This window comes from Leuresthes tenuis, unplaced genomic scaffold (assembly GCF_036924035.1).
Source record: "Leuresthes tenuis unplaced genomic scaffold, fLeuTen1.0.hap1 SCAF_24, whole genome shotgun sequence".
Lineage (NCBI taxonomy): Eukaryota > Metazoa > Chordata > Actinopteri > Atheriniformes > Atherinopsidae > Leuresthes > Leuresthes tenuis.
The window spans coordinates 21,997,349-22,020,004 of NW_027325378.1; the positions used below are offsets into that span (position 1 = coordinate 21,997,349).

At 36.5% G+C, this 22,656-nt stretch overlaps 1 protein-coding gene across 1 annotated transcript; it reads right to left on the minus strand.

The window, feature by feature from the left end:
- Nucleotides 1–169: 169 nt before the first annotated feature.
- Nucleotides 170–10,268, minus strand: f3a (coagulation factor IIIa). The gene is made up of 6 exons (XM_072378377.1): nt 10,063–10,268; nt 8,613–8,724; nt 7,912–8,105; nt 6,398–6,579; nt 1,586–1,754; nt 170–957 (listed from the first exon to the last, which is right to left on the minus strand). The coding sequence occupies exons 1-6, from the start codon at nt 10,115–10,117 to the stop codon at nt 812–814; spliced, it is 858 nt and encodes a 285-aa protein (XP_072234478.1). The 5' UTR covers nt 10,118–10,268; the 3' UTR covers nt 170–811.
- Nucleotides 10,269–22,656: the final 12,388 nt, after the last annotated feature.

Here is a 22,656-nt window from a genome sequence, read left to right on the forward strand (position 1 = left end):
TATATATATATATGTATATTCATGTATTCAAATGCTTAATATGAAATGAAATGGCATTCTACACACACAACAGTTATGATTCCACATCTAGTTTTATTCCAAACCTTTGTGTTTACCAATATAGACAAATGGAAACATTTGTTAGAATGGGAAAAATAACCATGCCCAGTGAAATACTTACTTTATTACTTTATCATTGCACTACATTTAATTATCTACAACAATAAAAAATATAAAACATCAGGACTAGCATCATAAAGAATTATTAGTTTCACCTAAATGGCATAAGTTAAGCATCAAATGTAAACAAATATGTGCAATGAAATAATTTAGCATTGAGTGTTGCTTTTACCAAGATACCAATATGATGTTAGCTGTAATGTTATATCCTCATTTGTAAGTCGCTTTGGACAAAAGCATCTGCTAAATGCATAAACATAAACATAGATACCAAAAATCCCAAGTCATATCAGCCATTCAAGTAAAAAGGTCAACAATAAGATGAAATAAATAAAATTAGCTGAATTTATCTACAGTGATTAAAAGTACCATTCACTAAATAAAGAAGAAACAAAATTATATCACAGCTTCAGGAATATATTATTTCTTATGCTGTTTATCAAGTGGGAGAGTTAAGTGTTTTCCTAAAGTCTGCCTAACATATTCAGAAGCAGTTTCACAGAAACTAAAGAAAATATTATTCCAGTGTCTGACAGTGGAATGTTGAATTCCTGTTCTCCTGACAGCCCTGAGTCAAGTACTGCAAGTTCCCATGGTATTTTTGTGTGTCTATATGTGTGTGTCTGAGTTTTTATACGTCTTGGAGTGGCACTCCTTCTCTTCCACTTTTCAGAGCTTTTTTCTTGTGTTTACAGCAGACTACTGTGACAGAAATGATTATGCCTATCACCAGCAAGATGAGAAGGATTGCAACAGCAACAACAGGAAAGGAATAAACTGTGAAGACAGAGAAATATATCATTATGTCAAAGAACTTTATATTAAAAGTTGACAAAGTTGAACAAAATCAAATATTTGATTCTTGAGAACTTCAAAGTAACAAAGTACTATAAGTGACAGTCATACTTCAGTATGATTGTGTTAATACATTTATTTCCCCAAAGTCTGAGAAAGATACATCCCACTGAGAGAGAGTGCTACTGAATTGTATTTCTCATGCATTTCCCAATTAACCTGCAACATCAAGTTTAGGGTTCCTTTATTGTCTCTCAAGCATTCATAGCGTTGTTGCTTTTTGATCCTCTGGTGTCGAGGCTGAATGGCTGACAAGATTTATTCTTCCCTATACCAGACATACTTAATTTGTACAGTTTGTGGGGCAGTCAGGAGGCAGTAATTAACTACTGAATTTACCCCACTGGGGGATAAATAAAGTATTTATTTTATTTTATTCTGTTCTATAAATTTGGTGCAAAATTCTGATATTCTGATATATAACTACGATTTTTCATTTAAGTGCCAATTTGGTTTACTGCAAATATTTTGGAAGTGAGTTCCAATATAATTCGGAAAAAAAAACAAAAGTATGATGATATATGACTGCAACACAGTCACAACACATTACCTTTAAGAATGGACTGGTCATCGTTATTCGAACACTTGATAACGCTCATCTTCCCCAGCTGTTTGTCTGTGCTGCGGCTGGGAATGTAAGCCTGGATGTTGAAGCAATAACTCTCCCCTTGATCCAGATCAGTCAGCTCTATCACACTGCTCTTAGAGAAGTGGACTTTCTAAGAACACCGCAAAAAAACAAACAGTCAATTTGAGGATGTATCCAAAGGTATACAGTGACTTGTGAGGAATAATTTCACCTGGCATTTGCTACTGTATCAATGTTATCTTTTGTTATGTTTGATATGTCTGAATTAGGTCAAAACAATTAAATCAAATGGAGAAGGTAAAGGAAGAGAAAAGGGATCTGAAACAATAAAAAAAACTTTGCGGCTTTGCTTTGGATAAGATGTATTGCATCACTTCCTGTTGCCTTGCGTGTGTACTGTGACATTTTTTGCTCCTCTTGAACTACTAATAATCATCTTATTTCTCCCTATAATTTACACATTTTGCATAGTTAACTCCATCGCATACTTGTTATATTCTAACGTTCACTTTTTATTTTCATTTTTCACTTTTTAGCGGTGTGTCGGGTTCTCTAGCTTAGCATGGCTACCAGTTCTCTTCCTCCATCTCCTGCTTTCACCTGCTCCATGTGTCAGATGTTCAGTTACTCCTCTGCTTCCTTTAGTGATTATGGTACATGTAACAAATGTAACAACAAATTTTTGTAGTTTCGGAGCCGAGGTTATCTGAATTGGAAGCTTGGCTCTGCACTGTTGAAAACCACCCGATAGCGAACCCGGCCCCTTTAGCCAGTGCGGAGCCACCTAGCCTAGCTAGCTCTATTAGTCGTCCCCTAGCAGATCCCGAGCAGCCGGGACGTCAGAGTGGCTGGGTGACTGTCAGGAAGAGGAGTCATAGTCCTAAAGTCAAGCCCGTGGATCAAAAAACACAAAAGGAGGAAATCTTCTTGTGCAAGAAAAATGAAAACAAAAGCTTTAACTGAACAAAAACATCAAACTATGAAATGTGGTTTGCTGAATATTAGATCTCTCCTTTCAAAGTCTCTGTTAGTGAATGATTTGATTCGTGATCATCATATTGATATATTTTGTTTTACAGAAACCTGGCTGCAGCAGGAGGATCATGTTAGCATTAATGAATCAACTCCCTCTGACTATTTAAATGTTCACGTTCCTCGAACCACAGGCAGAGGAGGAGGAGTGACAGCTATCTTCAGATCAGGGTTACTAATCAGTCCCAGACCCAAGATTAGTTTTAGTTCTTTTAAATCTCTGATTCTCAGTTTTTCCCACCCAAAGTGGAAATCACAAAAACATCGTGTTTGTGTATCGTCCACCTGGCCCTTATTCTGAGTTTCTGTCTGAATTCTTAGAGTTTTTATCCCAGTTAGTGCTGAGTACAGATAAAGTCATTGTAGTGGGTGACTTTAGTATTCATGTAGATGTTGAAAATGACAGCCTAAATATTAACTTTAATTCTATATTAGACTCTATTTGATTTTCTCAAAGTGTTCACAGATCTACTAACTGCCTTAATCATGATCATGTGCTGACTTATGGCATTGAGAGTGAACAGTTAACAGTATTCCCTCAAAAGTCCTACAATTTTTTGATAACGTTTGAATTTATATTACTTGACTATACGGCTTCAGAGAAGAATTTTACATATAGAAGATGTCTATCAGAGAATGCTGCAACCAGTTTTAAAGAGTTGATTTCATCATCCTTTTCTTGACTACCATGTGCAGATATGACAGAGGACAGCTACCTAAATTTTACTCCAGTAGAACTTGACTCTCTTGTTGACAGCACTATAGTTTACAATACTGAACAATGTTGCCCCTCTGAAAGAGAAGGTAATCAGTCAGAAGGGATTGGCTCCTTGGTATAATTCACAGCTGCGTGAGTTAAAGCAGACTGCAAGAAAGCTGGAGAGACAGTGGCGTTTAGAAGAGTCTCAATCAGTCTAGAAAGATAGTTTAATAACGTATGAGAAAGCCCTTCGTAAAGCTAGAACTGCTTATTATTCATCATTGATAGAAGAGAATAAGAATAATCCCAGGTTTCTTTTCAGCACTGTTGCCAGGCTGACAAAGAGTCTGAGCTCTGTTGAGCCATGTATTCCTTTAACTCTCAGCAGTGATGATTTCATTAGATTCCTTATCAAAAAAATTGTTTCTATCAGAGAGAAGATTGATGGAATCCTTCCTACTATAATCACTGATGTATCATGAAGTGCAGCAGCTTTAGAAATATCTTTAAAACCTGATTTGTATTTAGTTGATCTCTCTGAGCTAACAACAGCAATAGTCTCTTGTAAACCATCAAGTTGTATTTTAGACCCAATCCCAACCAGACTGTTCAAGGAGGTTTTCCGCTTAATTGACACTTCCATATTGGATTTGATCAATCTCTCTTTGTTGACAGGATATGTACCTCAGACTTTTAAGGTTGCTGTAATTAAACCTTTACTTAAAAAAAGCTACTCTTGATTCAGAAGTGTTGGCTTATTATCGACCTATATCCAATCTCCCTTTTTTGTCTAAAGTTCTTAAAAAATAGTTGCAGCTCAACTTTGTATTCATTTACATAGAAATAATCTGTTTGAAGAGTTTCAGTCAGGATTCAGAGTGCATCATGGCACAGAAACAGCACTGGTGAAAGTTACCAATGATCTCCTCTTAGCCACTGATAGCAGACTTGTGTCTGTGCTTGTCCTGTTGGATCTCAGTGCTGCATTTGATACAGTCGATCACAGCATTCTGTTACAGAGACTTGAACATGTTATTGGGATTAAAGGAACTGCATTAGGCTGGTTTAAGTCATATTTATCTGATAGATTCCAGTTTGTTCTTGTAAATGAAGAATCTTCCTCACACACCAGAGTAAGTCATGAAGTTCCTCAGGGTTCTGTGCTTGGACCGATTATTTTTACTTTATACATGCTTCCATTAGGTAACATTATTAGACAGCATGGCATACATTTCCATTGCTATGCTGATGATACTCAGCTGTACTTATCTATGAAACCAGATGAAACCAATAGGTTGGTCAGACTAGCATGTCTTAAAGACATAAAGACCTGGATGACTCAGAACTGTCTGCTTCTAAATTCAGACAAAACTGAAGTTGTTCTCTTTGGACCTGAGCAGAAATTGTCTAGTTATATAGTTACTCTCGATGGTATTTCCTTGGCTTCTAGTTCTACAGTTAGGAACCTTGGAGTTATTTTTGACCAGAATTTATCATTTGACACACATATAACATATATGGTTTCTAGGACTGCCTTCTTTCACCTTCGTAATATTGCCAAAATCAGGAACATCCTGTCTCGGGGTGATGCAGAGAAGCTAGTTCATGCATTTGTTACTTCAAGATTGGACTACTGTAATTCCTTATTATTGGGCTGTCCCAGATATTCTCTGAAAAGCCTCCAGCTGATCTAAAATGCTGCAGCCAGAGTTCCAAAGAGAACTAACAGGAGAGATCATGTTTCTCCAGTTTTAGCTTCTCTTCATTGACTCCCTGTTAAATTCAGAATAGAATTTATGATTCTTCTCCTCACATATGAAGCTCTTAATGACCGAGCTCCATCATATCTTAAAGATCTCATTGTAACATATTTTCCTAACAGAGCACTTCGCTCCCAAACTGCAGGTTTACTTGTTGTTCCCAGAGTTTCTAAAAGTAGAATGGGAGACAGAGCCTGCAATTATCAGGCTCCTCTCTTGTGGAATAAGCTGCCAGTAAATGTCCGGGAAGCAGACAACCTTTCCACTTTTAAGATTAGGCTTAAAACTTTCCTTTTTGAAAAAGCCTTTAGTTAGGATAGGCTTAGACTGCTGGGGGACCTCATCTGTCACACCTTTCCTCACTTTGCTCTCTTTTTCCCCGCTTAGTTTCTCAAATGATATTGTGCACATGTGACATTATTGTAGTTATTAACTTGTGTTTCCCTGTTCCAACAGGTATCCTTTGAATGGTGCTATGGTGTTTTTTCCCCCTCTTTTCTGTCTTCTCAAACCCCAGCTGGTCGAGGCGGATGGCCACCCTTCCTGAGTCTGGTTCTGCCAAAGGTTTCTTCCTGTTAAAAGGGAGTGCCTTTCCACAATCGCCTCAGGCACGCTCAGGACAGGAAATTGGACTGAAGAAGTTTCGGTGCAATCTGTTGGTTTCCTTAGCTAGGATATTGTTTTTGAATTGGCTCTATATGAATGATTTGGATTATTTTGAAATAAATTAATTGGATTTCATTGGATTATTATTACAATGAATTGAATTCCAATTGGCTTGAATTGGACTATATTATTTAAGTACCTTGAGATGACAATTGTTGTAATTTGGCGCTATATAAATAAAACTGAATTGAATTGAATTGAAATTAAACTGAATTATGCTGGCACAAAATTAACTAAACTGCATCCAAAATCTCCATATGCATTCTTGCTATTTGTAAACTCTTTATTTGGACTGCATTTTGTTAAAAATCCAAAGAAGCTCATGAATAGTTGAGCAGTGGTTGGCTGTAGGATCAAATCAACATACCAGATTTGTGACAAAAATTTGTTTGTTTTAACTAGCAGTTTCACTTTTAGTTATGTTTTATAAAAATTAATTGAAAACGCATGATTCTTAAAGTTAGAATCTGGTGTCTCTGCATATGAAAGGCAGTGACAGTGCAGGCCAGATCCTTGCAATATGGCATGCAAACAAAACATTACCCCCATCAACCCAATTCAACACAATGTGATGTCAGCTTCAAATTTTCTTTTGTATTATTTGCTATTACTTACTTTCCCAGTACTCTTATTCCTTCGATAGGTAACTTTATATTGTAGCTGGTCAGAGAAGATATCCCTGATATTCAGTTGGCGGTCATCTTTAAACAAAGCTGTGAGTGGATCAGTCACATACACGGTGGTTATCGTTTTGTCTTCATTCATCTTCAGCTCAAAGTCAGGTCTGTCAATATCAGCTGTGGAGTAAGGAAATGTGGATGAGATTTTCTTTACTGCCAAACATATAGCTTGCAATGCATATATATGTAATTAAAACCCTATTCAAATATATATGATAAGCCTTACAATGTTTGAGGTTAAAAAAATTTAACCTCAAACAACAAAAGATTTTATTTATAAATTTGTTGATAATTTGGTCATTTTGATCATTACATTTCCCTCCAACAATCAGTTGTTTAAGCTGCTCACATGCCAAAATGTTTTGCTTTTTTTTTTGTTGTTGCTGTTGCAAATTTTATTATTTAGCATTTTGTACTATTTGTCAGACATAACAAGACATGATGACATCACATTTGGGTCAACTAAATCGTGAGAGAGAATTATTGTTTGTTTTTTGATAGGATTATTTTTTGCTATTTTTTTCTAACTTTACATACCAAATTATTGATCAACTGTTAGCAGCTCTAATCTAAGTAATTTTATCTGAAGACCTAACCAAAGAGAGAACAGATAAGATGCTTAAAATAATGTCTCATTACATCAGAGAAAAGGATCCAGTATTCTACAAAACAAGACTTTAATTTGTTTACTTTTTCACTGTGCTAGTGGATATCTCACACATTCACATACAAGAGCCACAAGTAGTTACTTCTGTTTTGCTATATTCTTTTTTAAAATAGATTAGATAGATAGAGTCCAGGTGCTGAATTTACTCTCATGTTATTTGACTCACAAGGGGTAATTGTGGTGAGTAGAGTGGCTTTGTGAAATTAGCAAGGAAAATGACTGGAACAGCAAGCTTCCTATTTACATTATTCTCAAAAACCTCTAACCGAATTAGAAACTTGAGGGAGAACTTCAAATGACAGTCATAGCTCTAAAAGCGTCTCTGGATTTGATTTTTATTGCTGCACTATTTCCTTTTACTGGAGAGCTTTAAATCCAGTTTAAGTGCAGTAAGTACACGCAAAACATGGCGTGAGTTGTGAGGAGTGCATACAGCAAAGAGAAGTGAGATTTTCCTTTTTGTCTTTCTCTTGAATCATACATGATTCTTGACCTTTTAAATGTTTTTAGGTGATGTCATCCTGTTCACAGAACTCACTAAATGATTGCCTCTGTCAATAACCATACAAGTGAGATAGAAAATAAATACAATAATCATTTTTAGGCATATCAACAACTTCACTGTCAGTATGTGTGGTTCAGTTACTGTGTGTCAGCTCTGATGTGCCAGAACATGGTTCTGAACTATTTATATGCATTTTAGGACTGTGCAGGACAAATATCATGTTATGTCACATTATGCTGATTCAGAAAATACTTCTCATTGTAGCAGAGGGACTTACTTTCTTGGTATGGACAGAATTGTGGTGAGCTGGTATGAGGAAACTCAGTCAGCTCAGAGGTGGCCCCCAACGGGGGTTCAGATAGAACATCAGCTTTGTAGCAGGCTTGCAAGTCCGTCAATGAGTTGGATAGATCACATATTATATTGGAGGAGCGAATGCAATGATGATTCCTTTGCTTGTCCCCTCCAACCCTGCAACAGTTTTACCCAATGTGACACACACATGCCAAATGGATGCAATATTCAAACTCACTAAACAAGCATTAAAATATGCACAAGACATTACAAGAAAAAGTTATCTCATTGTTGACACAAAAACATTTACACACACAGTTTCATTAACAGATGAAACAATAGAATGCACCAATCACACACAGCCTTGGAAAAAAACTACAGATTTAAATATGTACAGCTTTAATACAATAGGCATTTGCAAATTATGCCTGGTGTAAATTCAAACACTTATAAATAGGCTTCACAATTAATTAGAAAAGAAAGAAAATAATTATTATAATTCCCTGCTGTCATTAATTCTTCTTCTATGTTTTCAGTGAGTATGTAAAAACAGACATGCTGCAGCCAACAAGCTAACGCCCGTAGTTTGTTAGTGATAAGAAATAAATACTAACTACATGAGGAAACTGCAAAGGAAATACCATTTCTTGAAGGGCTAACAAGTGAGGACTGGGTGGTACTTACACAGAGAACTCCACTGTGTAGGAGTAATTGGCTGATGGTTTGGGTTCCCAGGTAAGAATAGTTTTAAAGTTGGTGGACTTCCAAGTGACATTCTGTGCTCGAGGATAAAAACCTATGTATTGAAATAATCATAAGAGTAAAGTTATCTTCAAAACCTGATAAAAGATAAAGGTGAAATAGTGAAAATTTACCATTACTTTTATAGTGACAACTTTCAAAAAAGACTCTCATTACAGCAGAAAATGAAAAGTACATAAATACATAAACTTAAAGGTTTCAACAACCTGAGCTGATACTGGGACAGCAAACAAGAAGGTGACTGTTATCTAATATCTGTTGATAAAACACCCTTATGAATTGTATTTTAGTGAACATCTTGTTCTGTAACAACCAAGCTTTCTTGGTTTATCTTCTGCCCCCACGCAAGACAATAGCGTGTTTTGACAACTCAAAGCTATTTTTACATTCTTTTTTATTTGTGCACAACTTTGCCTTATTACTGTACTTGTTTTTTAACAATAGAGAGCTTGTGATATGTATGTTACTGCTCCCTGTGGTGAAACAGACTACAACAGAGCAACTGGAAATCAGAATGAATAATACATTTAGGCACAGAGTGAGTAAAAATAGAAGTGGTGACAAAGTAATTCTCAAGTGATGTGTGAGATAATCTTATGTAATGGTGTTGGCTGGACTGGACATAGTTTTATAAGGACATTAAAGTTTGACAGGTAGACTAATCTTTACTGAAAAATTATTTGTTTAGTGCATTCTGTTTACAGTATTTTAAATTCTATTTTTCAAGACATACTTCTAAGATAAAGCCTTAAACCCATGTCCATGTCGTATGTGTTTGAAAACAGCAACAGTGCAGGAGTTTCGGACTGTGCTACCTCTCACGAAGTGGAACAGTAACATGTCCATTTAAAACCGAAAGACAAGGATTGAACCGGGTTGCCCTGCCCTTGGCGTCAAATTGGAACGCGTTAGATGTCATGTGCAGTCATTTCTCGACAGGATTAATATTTTAACCAAAATAGTGAATATATTAACAGTACAAACATAACCTTAAACAAATAGGTTTGGACTAGAAGCCAAACTAAACACGATGTGTTTAGTTGGGCTTCTCTGAAGAGAAAATGGTTTCATTCGGGAATTTTAACACCGGTCTTGGAAAAAATCCCGTGATTTCCCGTAGTTAATCCGGCTTTACTATCAGTTTTCATAATAAATTTGGAAGGAAAAGATTTGGGAGAAAAGTACAGAGGAGCCAGAGGAATGAAAACACTTCAAAGATCAGTTTTATCTATTTCCAATCATACCCTGCTCATATGGTCACTGTCGTCTCTAAACTGCAAATTGATTTTGAAACTAACCTGGAAAAAGGCGCCGAATTTAATAATCATATTAAAGGCTCACATAGCCTAATAGGGTGATCTAAAGGACTCACCGGAGACAAAGTGTATGGCGAGAAGTACAATAAAGATATATGCTGGTTGTGTCATCCTGTCAGGTTAGGATCCTTAAAAGGAAATGTAATCCAGATAAAATAAAAAGTGCGATACACGTTCGGTTCCCTCTCGGTACAGTCCTGGACATAAATAACGAGAATCTGCACGTTATCCGCCCGTCTCCCTTAAGTCTGAATTGACACAAATCTGTTCAAACCTCTGCTTATAACAGTACAACTTTGAAAGGCTAGACCAAATAAGGAGCGTCCGGCTGTGGCGTCACCAGACTAGACAGAACAGCTACAGCTTCGTTGCGTGCCTATCCTGCTGAGGTCATTAAGAGGATAGTTGTGGCTGTTCTTTGAATACACACACGCACACATTATACACATTATACATTAATATATATATACATATATATATATATATATATATATATATATATGTACATTTTCATATATTTTAAGAAAAATTAAAAGTCGTGCGTGCATATGAATCCATTCTATTCACTATGAAGCTCCTAAATTAGATCTGATGTAACAAAGCCAAGTGGGAGATTCACAAAAAATATGAAAGAGAGTCAGAGGAGACTAAAACGGACTTTTCTGGCCATCACGAAAAATGCCATCTGTGTGTGTGTGTGTATATAGAATAGAATAGAATAGAAAAAATACTTTATTCATCCCCCAAATTGGTCAAGTAGCTAAAAAATACATAAATAAATTTACAATGATTGTTTATTAGAACAATAATAATAATAAATGAATAAGTAAATTGAGAAAAACGTGTTACTGTTAAAAAACCTTATGGCTGTGGGGACAAAGGACCCCCTGAACCTCCCAGTCCTGCAGTGCAGTGAGATGAGCCTCTCCTCTGTCCAGCCAGGATGCTGTGGAGAGGATGCTTATTGTTCTCTTTATTGTACGTGTGTATGTAAACACAATCTGAACTATAACGTACAATATATTTAGCAATTTCTTTAAGTAGTCTTCATGAATAGTTGTCATAAAAGGACATTCTAAAGCTCTTCTTTTGGATGCTATTCTGAACTTGGGATCTTATCATATTTTCCTCTGTACAACAAATATTCAAATCTTCTAAAAAAAAATTTTTTTAAATCACCATAAAAACCTATATGAACTCTTGAAAGGTATTTCAATCCCTAACTTCCCAAGTCTATGTGTCAAAGTGTCCTTGGTAAAGATACTCAACTTTACATTGCCTATGTCATCATCCCATAATGATGCATAACAGTATTAAAATGGATGTGACAGTCACTACAGCTCATGAGTCAGGGAATCCACTCACCAGACAGCTTCAGTGGGTGATCTTGAGCTCTAATTATAGATCCATCTGTTGCAATTTTCCAGACTCCTGGAAATACCAAAGAACCAAGAGCTTATTCTGTATGATGTATAAGTCTCTCTATACGCTCTTATTACCCACAGATAACACAGAGAGTTTTTGTATAAACTATGATGTTATTTTGGCCCCATGCCAGTGCATATGTTTCAGCTAGTCTGCACACAGATTGCCAACAACAATATGCAAGCTAGTTTTTATAGTAAGAATAAATTAACTGAAACAAGAAACAGCCTTAAAGGTAAAAATCACTAAAACCTGCTTTATAAAAAGGTACAAATTCTTTACAAATGTAAAGTCAACTAAGAATTTTTTTGTATAAGGTACAGTAAAAGATTGTTTGATGAAGCACAATTAGTTACACTGCCTCTATGTGTTTTCCCTGATATGGAGGTAGCAGGACAAATCTGACCTGGACGCTGCCAGTTCTGTTACCTTTTGTTTCCATTTTTTCTTCCTCCTCTTCCCAGAAATTGCGGGGCCTGTCTGCAGCACAGACTGATGTGCCTCTGAATACCAAGTAACCATCTGATGGTAAGGAGTGAATGTACCTCACATACAAAAGGGTTCTTTCACAGTTCTTCCACACACATAAAAGCAGGGACTTCCGAAACTAACACACACACAGTGAAAAGTATAACCCAAACTCTTACATACAATAAACATGCAAACAATAACCATAATCACTTCATACCCAACCAAAACCTTAACCTCGATTCATATCTTATTCACACCTCAGCTGACTAATTGATGATTTTCATGTGGGACACACAGGGATTTAAATTCATCAGTGGCATACAGTTACTGTTTTTAAAAGATTAATTCATATGCACACGCCACTTTTAATTTTTCTTAAAATATAGAAATATATTTTTAATTTCATTGCATAAAATACAAACAAACAAACATACACATGAATGTACATATATATATATATATATACATGCATGTGTATGTTTATATATAAATACGTAAACCAGAATAAAAAACAGGGTCGATGCATCCTTAAAACATAATTTCCAGAAAACAATATGTCATTAATCACTGATCAGATATTTTCAGTTACTGATTCTCAGAACTCCTAACTGATAACTGTAGATTTCAGTGAACCGAGAAGCTGTTCTTGGAAGAGTTTGAGTGGGAGCCAAATTGTTGTAACAGTGTATCGTTGTCATTTGGAAAGAAAGTTTCTTGCTTAAGTGTAGGAAATTATGTCCTGATCACCTATAAAGAACAGGGTTAAGCTCATAATGAATAAAAAATGTGTGTCAAAGAGTTCCACAGCAACTAAAAGAAAACAGTAGATTCTCCAACCAAATGATCAAATAGGTTGTTGGTGGCTTTTCCTAATAGTAAGATCTATAGGATGCAACTGTTAGCATAAGATATGCAACAAATTATCCATCCATTCCATCCTGTTCAGAGTCATGGGTGACTGGAGCCTGTCCTTGCTGACAATAAATGAAGGGCCAGGCGACCCTTGAAAGTGTTGCCAGTCCATCAGAAAACTAACACAGAGTAAGACAACCATGCACCCTTTTATACATACCACTACTCATAAAAAGATATTCAACATTCAGGTGAAATTTATGAAAAATGTAAAAATATCATGCAACAGTGATATTATATCACGAAAGTAGGGTATTTAAGTAAAAGCATGCAATTGTAATTTCTTCATCTCAAACAATTTCTTGAAATGAATGCTTTGTTATACCCACAGTGGATGGGTCATGGCTCATCACTTTCTCCCAAACACAGTCAGGGAATCCCTAAAAAATTCCCCAAAAATATTTCTCAAAGTAAGATGGAAATTAACTTCAGTTATTCAAAATATACTGTGTGTAATATTAGAGTGTAAAAGATAAATAGAGTTTGGGAAAATCTCAGTGCTAAAAAAATAAGGTCATAAACTATTGTTGTTTTTTCTTGTTCTTCGAGCACAGCATAATAAAACATTTGTGCCTCCATGATCATTATGTCAGTAGAGCTTGAGAATATCTGAAAATCATTTTCACTCTAAAATGCAGCCTCCCTCTGCATTCAGAAATGTAACTTTAAACTCTATTATGGAAGGAGGAACTGTCCAGAAACAGCTAAATTGTCTGGGTATGAGAATTCAGATGGACAGAAAGACAATGATGGAGAGAGGGGGTCAGGTGAGTCTAGATTTCAGCTGCTTTTGTGAAATGAATTATGTCCAGTTTTATGTCCCAAAGAAATACCAACCAGGCTGTAATCAAAGAAAGATGCAAAACCAAGTGTTTGTGATAAAAGTTATAGATGGATTTGGACTTCATTCAGTCCAAGTCAAAAGTGTAAGACATTACAAAGAGGAGAATCAGACGACAACAAGCACAGACTGTGGCACAGCGAAAGTATGTGCCAAAGAATTATGTTATGCAGTGGTAAACATTCTTCTCTATCCCAACTATTTTATCTTATTTTTTTAGTGTGTTTATGGCATCAATTTTTAAATAGCTTTTAAGTGTAAGGGGGCAGTGTGTGAACTAAAGTCTGCTGGGAGTTGACTGGCAACAACAAAGAATAGTTACATTCACATGCTTAACATTTAACGCTGATAACTGATGAGAGCTCAAAAGTGGGCTTACATTCCAGTGAACAGAAGATAGCTTGGACACAAATAGAACAGCCAAACAGTACAAATTAGTAGTTGCTTCGTTGTGACTCTTCAAAAATGTGTCACAATTTTTTTAGAATACAAAGAGCATGGGAATACTAACTACCTGCACACCATAAGAATTCTGGTCAACTTGGCCCGCTTATGCTCTTATCCTCATAAAGACTGTTGATAGTGCTGGCAATATGAGCTAAGTTGAAGAGTCTGCATTTCTAACATACATAACATACAATTCAATACACATCATATCTGCTGCAAATTCAGGTCACTGCCCTCCATCCCAGAGTAAAAACGGGTACTCTATATGATTAAAAAATCTGTGAATGGGTGGAATCCAGGGCTCATTTGTATATAATGTATAAAACTCTTCAATACTTATCATGGTGTTTGTTCTCAAGAAAAGAGTAGTCAGACTCACCTTTCAGCCTCTTATGGAGAATTTATTGATAGGAACAACATAAAAACATATTACATGGCAGCATACACATAATTCTAAATGACAAAGCGAAAAACCTGTCTGGCTGCTTCTGTTTGTAAGTCACAACTTTATTGTCGGAAAAATTCTCCTTTGGTCCTGGATCTGGAGCTAGCTCAGAAGGAGAGGTTACAAGCACTTCACGTCCATGAAGATGTCTTTACCACCCCATTTCTCCAACTAATCTTCTTTTAGAACAATTCAGGAGATTTTTTTGACAGTGTTTGAAAGCTATTGATTGTTGAAATTTTGGTGGCCACTTGGTGGAATTAATTCTTTAACTCAGCTTTTCACTCAGTTGGGTGGAGCGCTTAGCTTCGCCGTCCACCCTTTTGGGCCCTCGTTGTGCACATATGGATGAAGATCGTATGATTGTTCTGCCATTATCTTGGCAAGATGGGCACACCTTCCAGAATTTCAGATGGGCACCTGGTCAGTCACCTGACTTTGAGTCATGCAGTGGTTCTGCTGCTGGTGCAGTTCATTTAACCTGCGTATGAATGTTAGCACAAAAGAGAACCATGCAGCACAACATTGCAACAAGTCATCTTCACAACACTCTACTTCACAATCCTCTACAATTCACCATGCCGCTAGAGAGGTGTGGCTTTGTGTGGTTTCTTTTTCTTCCAGTCAGAGTTAACAACAGTAAACAACGGCAACCGAGGTTGACTCTTCAATATTGAAGAACAAATGCTTGTATTGCAAACGTTGAAGCACAGGCGACAGAGAAGACCTTTGCGGAGGTGGTCTGTACGACCGGTCGAGGCTGGGAAGGAATGTCAACTTGCAGATTTGACCAGCTTCTTCGTCGTGTACAGCCATAGACATTATAAAGAGTCTATGTGTACAGCCATTAAGACCAGAAAAAGCAACTGCCGGAAATTACGTTCTGAGTGGACCAATCACAGCCCTTACGGTCCGTGTCTACGCGACGTGTAGTTTTTTGGAGAATTTTTTGGAGGTGCATGTCAGGCTACGGCGTCAGGATCCACGTCCATGTCGTAGCTATGTCGTCGAAATGATTCTGCCAAACTCTTCCATTGCATTTCTCCTCCTGTATTGTTGTCTGCAGCAGGACAGAAATGTTTGTGGTTAGATTTTATTTTGAGAGGAAGGAAGCAGCCATTTCTTCTTAATGAGTAACTAATTAACCTATTTAGGATAAATATTGTTTGCCTTCTCTTAATTCGATTTAGAAGAGTTTAGATAAAATTTTAACTTCTGTTTAAGGTTACTTACTACTAAATTCTTGTTAATTCTTACCAGTGGCTGTGTTTTGTGATGCTGAGCCATCCACAGGTTGAGTTTAACTGCTCCAGTTGAATAATAAACACTTCATGTGTGGTACCAACAGTGTGACATTAGAGTTGCTTACAATATCACGTGATGCAAAAACTTTAGAATTAAAAAAACAAAGATTTCATTTATTTGTTTATTTATCTTAATTCATTATGAGATTAATCAATTTATTTTTTAGGCTAGCCTTGTGGCCTTATGCTGCTAACCTTTCCCTTAGCAGTGCCACAGCGTCGTGCTTGTGATGTCTAGACATCAGATCTTTGGTTGGTTATCGATCACTGTTACCTTGCATGCATGCTTTGACCTAAAGGCCTTATCGTTCTAATCTTCTTATCATTGTTTTGAATGATTTTCTTTGTTCTAAGCATTTTTGGAATGTTACCCAAATTGTGCAGGATCCTTTTTGTTTTTCTTTGACATAAATTAGGCCTTTAATCGTGTAGTTCAAAGCACTGTTCATTATCTTGCTCAAAGCAGCTCTGCTTTCAGTATATTCTGTTTTATTTAAGTGCACCAAATTAAACAACTCTGGTCATTTCTTATGGTAATTTTCCTCTCCCCTGGCACAGTGTGTATATAATAATAATCAGCAAACTGCTGAGTAGGGGTCCTTTTAAAGGATTCCCCTCAACTATGGTGTTGGCATGAGGATGTCAGCATTAACGCTTTAATATAAGAAACAACACTTGGAACAGTTCATAGATCATATCAACGTTAGCTCTACAGGTTGCTTCAGGCCATGCCTAGACTTTTTGCCAAATGAACATCTGCTCAAGTCCTTGCACAGAGATAATAACTGAATGATGACTGACCCTTCGCTGTGTTTTTTAACCACAGCAAGATCTTTGCTAAAATGGACTATGAAGAAGGTCTACATTGCAAGTAATTATTCCAGTTTTTAGATAGTTTAGAACTGGTTTTAGCTTTCCCAGTGAGCACCAGACACTATTTATAAAGTTGTGTCAAGTCATAGATAGTATTTAGTCCTAAATATCCCCAACTAAATTTAGACCACTTTTAGCCCAAACAGTTTAGTCCTTACTATAACTTAGCTTATATATCATAGAAACAACTGTGATTATTATTGAGCATCAATCCTGATTTTTTAGTCTGCTAGACCACATAGATCATCAGTCAGACTTCATTATGATGTTGTGATAATCACTAGTTAGCATGGGTGTCTTTCTTGAATCGCTAACAGCTAAACTGCTCACGTAATCAAGAAGGAGAATATGGTTGTATAGTAAAGAAAATGTCTCCTATATCTTTGACTAAATGTTATTCCTCAACCTAATTCCAAAATCAAGAGCATCCTGTCTCAGAGTGATACAGAAAAAACTAGTCCATACATTTGTTATTCAAGGCTGGACTACTGTAATTCTTTATCATTGTCCCACAAATTCTCTGAAAAGTCTTCAGCTGATACAAAATGCTGCAGCCAGAGTTCTGATGAGAACTAACAGGAGAGATCATACTTCTCCAGTTTAATTTCTATTCATTGGCTTCCTGTTAAATTCAGATTAGAATTTAAGGTTCCTCTCCTCACTATAAAGGCAAGGTGTTGATTTAATTTATTTTTTATTTTCTGTCTGGTAAGAGTGACTTGCAGCACATTGCGTTGTTGTATATTCCTTGAGAAAGAAAATGCCTAACATAATATGTCATCCAGTTTTTTTTCTGGTATTGATAAATGGATGGAAGTCAGTATTAGAGCCCAGAAGTTGGTTCCCTTTGACCAAGCTTATGTTAATTTTTGATCATTTAGAAGGTGAAGCTAAGGATCTCATAAATCTAATAAAGGATAGGGAGGAGCTTAACAGATTTTTTGCCATCCTGATGGACTTCTACAGATGTATTTTTAGGTCCTATGTTATACTGCAAGAGACATTTTTTTGTGGGAAGCAGTTGGGAGGGGAGTCATTCGAACAGTTTTCCAAAGTCCTGTTTTATCTTTTGGTAAAGACAAAACAAAGTGTCCCTTCTGGTGTGTCAAATGCTAATAACGTGTGATCAGTTAGCTGAAAATGTTCAACATCTCCCATTTGCAGAGAATTAAAAGGTTAAGTCAGGGAGAAATAATACAATAATTACAAATATATTAGTGTAGTAGTTTTCGCTGGAAAAGCGATTTTTGCATAATATGTCACCTTTAAAACTGCCAAGCCACAATGGTTGAAGGGAAATTAAATGTCTGCATTACAAAATATTGTCAAATATATGCTGATGTTATAGACAGATCACAAAATAAAAAATAAATAAGCTGACAAACATTTATCATTTTAAAATGCCACAGAGAGAAAGAGGGAAGTGTGGTGGAAATCTTCACAGATTGCCATGAAAGAATAGGCGTATTGTCTTTGTAACAACTTAGCTGATTATGTCACACACATTGTCAGCTGGCAGCATACATGCACTCTCTCAGTAGACAACTTGGGGATAATCTCATAATTGTTGGTTATTGTCTTCTTGCTGCATCCTTTTCAGCACTCCAAGCTTGTCTTTAATATCTGCAAGTAATCTCGCTTTTCCCATGACTATCGAGCAAATATGTCCTCAACTTCCTCCTTTTCCCTGTTTTATTCCTCTTCTCCTTTCTTCACATCTCCTCTTCAAATCTTATGGATTTGGGGTCTTATTCCAGGCATTACTTTTAGCTTTGAAAAATTAAATTAGCTGCTCCATCATACAAACACTTTCCAGTTGCTACAGTGCAGTGCCACTCCAGAATTAACATTTTTAATTCCAGAATGGAAATAGCAGTGGCCAAATATCTCACTCAAAGTCTCACTCAATCATCTAAAACCAATAACATAGTGATATTAATACAGTTTTACCTTTTGCTGAACAAATGTTTTGTACCCAGGACCACCTCAAGACTCTTCAGCCTACCTAAAGTCACAAAATTGCAAACAAAAGTAATTCTAATCTAATTTATTCAATGTAATGTGCACCAGTGTTTCCACCGTAGGCCAAAGTGAATCCAGGGGTTTTATTTGGTAATGTCAAACTGGCACAATGTTGTGAGCATGCACTGCTGCTGGAAAGCACGTGGTTTTATCTGAAAAAACCAAGGCTTTGCATTAAGTAATTCTGACATATCTTATTCTCCTTGATTTGACTTTACATTAAAATCATTTAAAAAATTAATTTGTGAATTGAGAATTTATAGTAATTCATCTTTGTGACAACTGACATTCTAGAACATGGTTTCAAGAACTCTTGTCCTATTGGTTTCTCTGTGTGTGTGTGTGTGTGTGTGTATGTGTGTAGTATTGGGAGGTAGATAGGTAGAGAGGGAGTGAGAACAGAGTTGAGAAATTCCCAAGTACCAGTAATGACTGTGCAGCTATAATATCACGTGTACTGGAAGACACTTTCGGAACCATTCTTTCCTGTCCACAACACATTTCAACATTTCAGATTTCAAGTGACTACATTTAATGTAGTGGTCAAACACTGGTGCAGTGTTTGCTGATCTTATCAGTATCACTTGAATGTTGGGAACAGACTGGTTGGCTGAATGGTTTTGTACACAACAGCCTTTTGACAAAATGAATCCATTGAAGAATATGTGTGGTGTAATGTAAACTAAACAGTACTGTAAACTAAACAGTAATGTAAACTAAAGTGGTGAATTTCCGCTGTCACTGATTGGGTGGGTGCATGGTGCCCAAGCTTGCTCAGGAATGTTGAGAGGGAATTTTTGTTTACTGGTATGCAGGTTATAGGGAGGTGCAGTGGAGGTAGGATATTCACTTGTTGTAACATGACTGTCTGCACCTAATCTCACCAGTCAGGAACAACAGCAGGAATTAGATCAGACACAGAGGTACTGTGTTTGTGAGCACAACTGTTCAGTGCATTGGTCCCGCATATCCTGTTTCCTGTTGTGCAATAATGCTTTGATGTTGAGGACATGGAGACTGATAGACTCTAGATTATATGCTAGCTGGAGCTAAAATATAGCAAGAGATAAACAGCAAGCTTGTTTCAGTAGCAAACAAAACAAAAGCCACTTAATTATCCATGTCTGAGAACATTATAGAATTAAAAGAAGCGGTGAGGATCCCTCTGCCAGGAAATATCAGCAAAAGTACTTGTACTTAGTGATTGTTTGAAACACACATAATCATGCTCAACAAGGCTCAGATAAGTTTAATTATTATTCCAGATTTCTAAAGATGGAATATAACCTACAGAAAGCTACAGGTTGCAGTTACACAATAGGTTACGGTAACAGCTACACAGCTACTTTACAGTTGATACACATAAGAGTTTTGAATGGAAGTAAAACTACAAACCTACAAATCGGAGCCCTCAGACATGACGGTGGGTAAGAGCAGTAAGATGCTGCAGCACATCGACTTCAGACATATCTGAAGTTAAAAGGGTTCACGTTATCTGTAACATCTGTCGGCATATTGATGTTCTTATCCATGAATACTCTGGTCATTATTTTATTTATTTTCATTTGTGTTTCTGAACCGCTCTAATAAGACTTATTTGTTTATTTGAAAGACATAAAAAAAAGAAAAAAACAGTGTCCAATCCTTAATCATTAAGTAAAGATTGACTCAGTTATAATGTGGTTATACTTCAAAATAGGAAGCAAGAAATTAAGAATTTGCAATAATACTATAAACATAACCAATATGAAGGCTATACTTTGACAGCTATACTGTTTTACAAAATAAATATTCTTGAATATTTGTGTTTTTTAACCTCTTCCTAATCACAGGACTTATGTGATTATATACCTCATTGGGGTGGGTAGTATCTCAGCAGCATAATTAGTTATGTTTGACAAGAAAGACACAGCGTACAGTTGGTGACTGTTTGCAACTCTCAGAAGATGAATCATTGAATTTAGTGGAATTGCATGTCCTCCAAATAAACTATCAACACTGATTCTGATTAATAATTCTAACTTATGAAAATAATGTATTATTTAGACTATGGCTTGGCTCGATGACACAACTTCTTGCTGAGTAGGTCAAAGGTAAAAGATTGTTGCTTTCTGAATTGACGAAGGAAACCAATCCTTTCACAGGTGCTGAAAAGTAGACTGAACTATAGAATTGATCCTTATCAAAGGATAAATCCAAGTCTAGAAGGGAATGCAAACACAATTCAGCTATGATGGCTGACTGACTATGAGGGCAAAGATATAGACAGAGGTACTTCTTATTTCTGTGAGTGCGTCATGTTTGCTTTATCCACTCTTTGAATCTTTTATCTTTGTAGGACATTCATACTGGAAACATAATGACAAGCTATGATTGAGAAACTGGCCTTTACATGGCCTGACTGGAAATTTATAACTCAGTGGATGTGACTAAGAAAATGGTTGAAGTGTGGAAAATAACATATCATAGAGGGACTCCTCAAAGTGGTGCAGCAAAAGAAAAAATCCCTGCAAAAAAACCACAAGGTTTTGACTGAATACACAGAGAGAGAGTACCTTTGGTCTTTCTTACCCCCTAACTTTATTTTCTGAAATTTATAGTGTTTGTTTGTATTATCTCATTGACTCATCATCTGTACAGCATCCCCGGGGTTTTCATCCAGTATTATGGTTTCTTTTCTTCTTCAGAACTTTGATTGATAATCAGCTGCTGAAGGGCCTATAAAACTGACTGAGATTTCTGTTTATCATTGTACAAATAAACTGCTTCTCCTTAGACTGATTCTTCATTCAGCTCATGGCTCCTTTTTGGCTCCAAGACAAGCACTGGAAAATATCATGTGTGTAAAAGTAATCGCACTGCAGTCATACATTGGAAATGTTTCAAGTGAATGATACTTTTGACTTTCCGTAAATTTTGCTTAAAACATGTTAAAAGGTTGCATTCTAAGCTCCAACTCCAAACAGACACATTCAAGAAATGGCACTCTGGTGTCATTTTTGGTTTGTTGTTTGTATCACACGATTTACCCGACTGGCACAGCCCTTTTTGAGCAGGTCCAGAGTTTATTATGCCATTGGAAATATTTTACTTTTATTTAAATATTTATTTATTATTTTCTTTTCACAAGCCACACATCTTTAACTTTGATCTGTCTGTGTCTCAGCTGTGCTTTCTCAAGAGAACTGGCAAAACAATTACCTGTTTATAAATTGAAACTTAAACATTTAGTAAGACCATAACGTTATCCAGATACTACATACATAATCTGGATTTCAGCAGGCACTCATGAGCTTCTATACCTCTACCTATAAAATTATATAATGCACATCCAACTTCTGTCCATTCACATAAAGTTCCAGGCACTTTAAAAGTGTCCACTTAAGACTCCAGACAAGAGCACTTCATTTAGCTCAGAGTGAAATGTGCCGTCTTTTCGGTGTATAGCAGATCTTAGTTCCAAAACAACCCCCTAAAATAGCTCATAGATTCTTCTATTAAGGTGGTTTGTGATTGTAAATTTTGTGTCTCAGAACTGCTTAAGAAACCCCCACAACAGACTCTCCAATCTACATTAACCATTTGTCTCACTCAGACACAATAATTGGTTTAAACTACCTGTGTCTTAATTATCAACAAGACTACATCCTGTATCCTGCTCCAAAGTGTGAGACATTCCCCCGGGGGGTGTGTTAAGGTGACGGTCGAACAATACACACCCAAAGAACAGGGCCCCCTCCTCATGTATAAATGTTTTGGCTTCGCTTTGTCCGTCTTCACCATAAGCGCTGAGTGGTAGAGATTTACCTTTTCCTTGCAATGAAAATAAAGAACTTGGCCGGCCGGCAGGAAAAAGAGAGGTCTCTATTTAATTTCTCATCAGAGGTATTGGAAGGAAGCAAAACTTCCA

Excerpts from the sequence above, each read along its gene's own strand:
- f3a (XM_072378377.1), bottom strand. The coding sequence starts at position 10,117 with ATGACACAACCAGCATATATCTTTATTGTACTTCTCGCCATACACTTT. Across the intron at positions 6,580-7,911 it reads ATTCTGTCCATACCAAGAAA|CTGATATTGACAGACCTGAC; the intron begins GTAAGTCCCTCT and ends CTTACTCCACAG. Across the intron at positions 958-1,585 it reads TGACCAGTCCATTCTTAAAG|TTTATTCCTTTCCTGTTGTT; the intron begins GTAATGTGTTGT and ends CTGTCTTCACAG.